This window comes from Ostrea edulis, chromosome 4 (assembly GCF_947568905.1).
Source record: "Ostrea edulis chromosome 4, xbOstEdul1.1, whole genome shotgun sequence".
Classification (NCBI taxonomy): Eukaryota; Metazoa; Mollusca; class Bivalvia; order Ostreida; family Ostreidae; genus Ostrea; species Ostrea edulis.
In genome coordinates, this window is record NC_079167.1 from 33,336,193 (window position 1) to 33,343,089 (window position 6,897).

General features: G+C 37.2%; 1 protein-coding gene across 1 annotated transcript; it reads left to right on the plus strand.

Moving 5' to 3' along the window:
* Positions 1 to 3,672: 3,672 nt before the first annotated feature.
* LOC125668219 (uncharacterized) lies at positions 3,673 to 5,936 on the plus strand. The gene is made up of 2 exons (XM_048902069.2): positions 3,673 to 4,165; positions 5,336 to 5,936. Exons 1-2 carry the CDS (start codon positions 4,105 to 4,107, stop codon positions 5,719 to 5,721), a joined length of 447 nt encoding a protein of 148 aa, XP_048758026.1. The 5' UTR covers positions 3,673 to 4,104; the 3' UTR covers positions 5,722 to 5,936.
* The last annotated feature ends 961 nt before the right edge of the window (positions 5,937 to 6,897 follow it).

Consider the following 6,897-nt stretch of genomic DNA (forward strand, 5'->3'; position numbering starts at 1 on the left):
CCTTTGTTAGCTGACCTGTTTCTATATTCATATGAAGCAGGATTTATTCAAAAACTTCTACGTGAGAAGAAAAAATCTCTCGCTGTGGCCTTCAATTTGACATTTCGATATATCGATGACGTTTTCTCTATTCACAATAATAACTTTCATTCATATATCGATTTGATATATCCCTGTGAGCTCGAAATAAAGGACACCACAAAGTCGTCCACTTCTGCTTCATACTTAGATATTTTATTGAAAGTAGACATTAACGTCAAACTGACAACTCAACTGTATGACAAACGGGATGATTTCAGCTTCTCCATCGTCAACTTCCCATATTTATGTAGCAATAGTCCATTATCACCAGCATATGGTGTTTATATATCTCAACTGATTCGATGTGCAAGAGCTTGTTCTGCGTATACATGTAGTCAGTTTTTAAATCGAGGTAAGCTACTGACAAACAAGTTGATGGTACAGGGGTTTCAACAGTCTCGATTGAAGTCAGCATTTCGCAAATTCTATGGTCGTTATAACGATCTAGTTCGTCAATACAACCTATCATTGGGTCAAATGCTGTCTGACGTGTTTCATACCGATTGTTAAGCCGTTCTTGGCACACTGATTTTGACTGCGGATAAATCCGTTGACCTGATCAGGATATAGAGCTCACGGCGGGTGTGACCGGTCAACAGGGAATGCTTACTCCTCCTAGGCACCTGATCCCACCTCTGGCGTGTCCAGGGGTCCGTGTTTGCTCAACTATCTATTTTGTATTGCTTATAGGAGTTTTGAGATTGATCACTGTTCGTTATCTTCACCTTGCATACATTCTAATGAATACAATACTTTTTAGAATTGCAAGTCATAATTTTTTACCAAATGATATTGTATGCTACAAACATTCACTGCTATTGTACGCTACAAACATCCACTGCTATTGTATGCTACAAACATCCACTGCTATTGTATGCTACAAACATTCACTGCTATTGTATGCTACAAACATTCACTGCTATTGTATGCTACAAACATTCACTGCTATTGTATGCTACAAACATCCGCTGCTATTGTATGCTACAAACATTCACTGCTATTGTATGCTACAAACATTCACTGCTATTTATAAGTCATCAACTGTTCATATCGGTTTATTATCAATGAGGGTTATTCATGTTATCAGAATGACCTGCACTCTTAATTTTTTGTTATTAGTATTGATAATCAAATCATTCTATTCAAATTCTATCTTTAAAGAACAAAAATCACATAGCATGGAACACCGAAATTGATAATTGAATTCTCCTTGATAATTGATTTGATATGAGTACTGTTTACAGGGGACCCCCCACCCCCACCCCGGAAAGTGCCTTAGTCTTTATCACGGGATGTATATTATACAGAAGGATTGTATGGTTGATTGAATATTGTTTAACGTCCCTCTCAAGAATCTTGAAAAATCACTAATATGGAGACACCACCATTGCCGGTGAAGGGCTGCAAAATTTAGGCCTATCCTCGGCGTTTACGGCCCTTGGGCAGAGAGGGATCTTTATCGTGCCACACCTGCTGTGACACGGGGCCTCGGTTTTTGCGGTCTCATCCGAAGGACCGCCCCATTTTGTCGCCTCTTACGACAAGCAAAGGGTACTGAGGACCTATTTTAACCCGGATCCCCACGGGATTATATAGAAGGAAGACTGAATAATTACAACACGTGTCATCGGTGGGGATCCGTTGAAATCATTGTGATAAGATCCAGGGGGCGGAGGTTGTCAGGACACCCCCGGAATATTTGTCATGTACTGTCATAGGTGTTTTCTATAACGAAGCCAAAACGCATTTTGTTTGGGGGATCTAGATCCGACCTCGTTACATATGCTAATATTTTTAGATTGGATTTTTAAAAACTGCTTTGTTAAACAGATTATCCATGCATTGCACTTTTGAATTACAAACATGCATCAAATATCATTAGATATATTTTGTGGCGTGATCACCGCTGTAGGAGACGGGTATGTACTAAAAAGTGCACAGCATGGCCATGTGGTTATAGGAGTGCCCAAAATACACTTAGGTGATACATAGTTGTTTGTTTTCATCAAATGTAGACCAAAAATAAGGCCCCACTGAAACTTCCTGGATCCGTCCCTGATAATAATTGTGCTCCCATAAGACATTCCATTAACGGGGGTGGGAGTGGAGTGAAGGTATCAAGTATCGGGGTCAAGAGGGGATGGGGTGGTGGGGGTGGAGAGTGGGGTGGCTTGGAGCTCTTGGATCCAGCAAAGTGAAATGCAAGATACGTTTGAAGACGCTTTGATGGTTTTGTTCTGTCAGATATAGTGAAAGGAACATATAAAGCTGTTTATACCCGCGGAAAATCCGTAGGAGTAGGAATTTTCTTAAATGAATAAATCTTTTTTTTTTTTTTTTTTTTTTATCATGCAATGAATATGTTTATGTTATAATCTACATGTGTTATCTAATGATTTCAGTATCGATTAAGATGCTTTGTATTCTTCTTCTCTGCTGGCCCTAACGCTGTATCGTCAAATCATCAGCGTAGATGTGATATCATTTCCCCCAACTCTATTTATTTTTGGCAGAAAAACAATTAATTTTGCACCAAAAAAAAAAAAAAATATATATATTTAGTGGCATACTAGTATGCGATATGTCCTTCGATTTCAACGTTGAACCATGTGTGTACTTTCATGGAAATTAAATGTATTTTCAACGTTGTCAATGCCATTTTATGAAATTTCTATGTAGGTATATATTCAGTGAAGGAATCTAGCTATATAGGCCGGATTCTATTGCGATTTCTGTTGTTCATGGTCCCATATAGCTTCACTAGCACATAATTCCACGTGCGTTTTGTGATGCAGTAAACATCCTGTTTTTGTTTTTGAGAGGTGTTTCGCAATTTTCTTACTACTGAAATTATAATGCAGCTTGGGAAATGTGACCTAGAATTTTAATTTATGTTCTATATATTTAGTTGATATTTTGATAAACGAATTCCATTTGATTAGAGCTTGTGATACCGGGTCACGTGTGAGGACGCCATCCCAGATGTAAACATTGTTGATTGAAAATATGGTTATATTTGTACTATAATGATGTGATTGCGCAATGATTTGTAAATATCAATATAACGATGAGTATTATTTTTGAATTTGTTGCTGCAAAAATCCTACATGGGAGAAAATAGTGTCGTTCGTTCACATGGTTTGCGCTCAAAGGGGATGGGAATATGTTGACGACACATGTGTTTAATACACTCGTCTTAATTCATGAAATATTTTTTTCCCCCAAAAATAAATTTCTAATTCGTTTGATTCATGAATGTACATATATTTTCATTATAATTGTTTAAAAAAGAAAACTAATCTTGAGTATATTTTACAGAATAAGAATGGTTAAATATATTATACAGGTATTAACATTCCCAAAACACGTTCAGATTTCAAAACAAAAAACATGCACGAAGTGGCTCCTGGGCTTGGTATGTTTTAAATTGTACACTTAGTTCACAATTATTTAGGTTAGGTCAGACACACTCACTGGTCAATAACAGTTGTGAGATATACTGAGATAAATATATATGTTATCTTCCATAACCTAAATTTCCGTAAACAAAACTTTATATATAAATGTTTCAAATACTTTGTCGGAAAATACAGTGTATTCGTAAGATTAAATGAATATTTTTCAGTATATGCCATTGAGAAAAAAAAGAAGATTTTTAAAGGATTATATAGTTTATCGCAACTGTTCAGTTTTCCGACGAAATTAACCCTACACACTTGAATAAAAACAAACAAACAAACATGGGAATAAAATCCCCAATTTTGATGTAAATAGCGATGGTACGATTCGGAACATTCAATAGGTTATTTGCGTCACTAGGGGTACAAATTATGATGCGATACTCGTCCGAGGAGCATGCGACACCGATGGAATGATTCGATTGGTCAATTCTCTTGATTGACAAGGTCACCACTCCCATGGAGTAGGTAAAGAATGGTATAATAATGGTCCAAAAATGTTTTTTTTAGCAGATGGATATATAACCCTTTCCGTAATTAATAGTAGAAACCTTTTCCGTTGACGATGAAGAACACTTTGATATCATCGCTCGGGCTTTTGTCCTGTGTCATCATGTTGAAGACGGGTAAGTTTTACATCTTCTTTTTTAGTTCGTTATCCCCTCTTTTCAAGATAATGGTATCATTATTGAACATTATCATACACACGTTAATACGATATGACTAAATTAACCACTTTGTTAGAGGAAGTAAAACAATTGACCTCAATATCATTCAATATCTTTCGATTCTATGAATCTAATCTAAAGATCTAGCTATCTCTATGGGGAAAAAACCAACCAACCAACCAACCAAAAAAAAAAAAAAAAAAAAAAAAAAAGGGAATAAATTGATTTAATAAAAAAAATTGGAGAATTCGTGGTTTTTAAAAACATAGAATTGGTTTTGATAAATTACAATATAAACTTTAATTTATCACCATATTTTTGTTTCTATGCCCATAAACTCAATGCTAAAAATCATTGTGAATTTTCCATAATGATTTCGAATTCCACCAAACTACCTGTATTTTAAAGTGACATGAATAGCCGCCTATCCCATTGGACCATTGCAATTTGCTAGAAAATACTTTAAAGTTACAAAAAATAAAAATAAATATCAGCCCATTTTACGAAAGCAATCGTCCGATGTCAGGAACCAATCGGTCACAACGACATGAAAAGGGGTGTAAACGCGCGAGCTAAACTACCGGATATATAACAGTTACAATAATCCCATCAAAGACGCTTAAACTTAGATAACATCTAATCTGTCAACAAGCCACATCAAACGTGAAAATTACATTAGTACAATGAGTTTACCGATGTCATTCTTCTACCAGGTTTAACAAGGTGTATACATTTTGTGTAAAATAAAACTGTTTTAAAAAGATAATCGAATTCATCAGTTCCATGCTTAAACATCCCCCTTTTGCCACTTCTACGATGAGAGAGAGAGAGAGAGGGGGGGGGGGGGGCGGGGGTGCTGAATGTGATGCAGTTCTAGTGCGCGACTTTTTGAAAATATGATAGAAATAGGGAAGGGAATATCTTTTGTGTTATCAATACAGGCCTGAGGGTGTTGCATTTATCTTCTTTTTGGAATTTTGAAAAGTGCATTTCTTATTTCATTTGTGCAGTCCTTTGCAAGATCTACTCTCGTCAAAATCGGAGAGAAAATTAACCTATATATACCTTACCACAGAATACAAATTAGACCATGCTGTAGACTTACAGTATTTTCTCTTCGTTTTTCAGCTGAATCTATTATTCCCCCGTTCATGCAGTACACCCAGCGGGAGGAGGCAGTGGTGCACAGGTTCCGGCCGACGGCAGACAGATGTTGTAGGGTGGGACAGAGAGCAGCCAGGAAGATGATGTCGTGTAGCATCCGTAACAGCCAAAGACTTTTCAATAGTGTTCACACAGCCCGGAGTTCGAATGGTGGCATAATTCTTAGAAATACGGACTCGTTTTTCTCCAAGGTTACTGTGTGCGCCACCAACTTCTCAACATCATTCGAAAAATGCTGTGTGAACAAAGAAAATTTTTTGAAAGAAATTAGGATTTGTAGGAGGCGATATAGGGAGAGAGACTTCCGTGCTAAATGCATAAAAATTGCGAAATCAAAGTATGGACAGTGAGGATGAGTTCTGATGTGTTTCGCCATGTTTATGGCGTCATTACTACGGCAGCGTTTATTCCATATTGTAACTTATAAATTCATTTACATTCATTTTAAAAAAAAAATCATATGTTGTGTGTATGGCGACGTTATCAAAATGTCATTGTATAAATGTAATTTATTTTTTTGCCTGCTTTGAATATGCTTCATATTAAATTCATACATCAGTTATTATTCTGGCTTATACCTCGTTTATTATGTATTCTGCGTTAGAAACAGGTTACACAATCACTACCTATGTGATTGAGAGCTACGTCAATACGTCTTCCCAACCCCTCGAAAACACCAAGGATTTTCCCATTCGAGAATTTTGTACTCGTGTGGAGACATCATCATCTGTGGATGAAGTACTACAAATTTTGACCTATAATGAGCTTACGGCCAAATCGGTGAGGGTTCTTTATCGTGTCAATGCCTGCCGCGACTCGGAATCGCTGTTTTTAAGGCCATGTTGGAAAAATTCGTAACCTTCCCTTCTAATGTTGGGCGTCTGGTGAAGGAACAGGCATTACCTATGTCAAACGTCTCCAAGTTTGATTTGACTAGCCACACCGGAATTGAGAATCGAACCCGGGCCTCCTGGTTGCAACACCCTCCTCCAAGAAACCCTACAAAACAAACAAAAACACCAAAGTGTCCACAACTGGAGACACCGCGATCCGTAAGACAACGCGTGTTAAAATCAGTCTTTATCGGTTTAGTAGGTAGTGGCGATAGTGTGAATTTATCTTTCTTTGGAGCTAATACTATGCTGATCATAATATAATTGATCGGCTATTTTGCGAGAAGACTATCTCAACATTAAGCTACCCCTCCCGCCCGCCCTCCAACAGTTTATGTAAACAGATCAGTGAAAAGCTTATTACATTAAGCTTCCCCCTCCCCCGCCTTCCCTTCAACACTTTATGTAAACAAACCAGTAAAAAGCATATTAAAGGATTTTCAGATTTAGGGGATTGGGACACAAAGCCATGCACGTGTTGTTTCATCTTTTCTGTCTTTATTAGCGCTCTGTTAGGATACCCATCACGTCATATGTTATATGGAGAAAATATAAAGACCCCCACCCCCATTCTCTCTTTTCGCAAGGATCAATCTATTATCGATTAACGTAAGAAACCCTTCCGATGGCAAA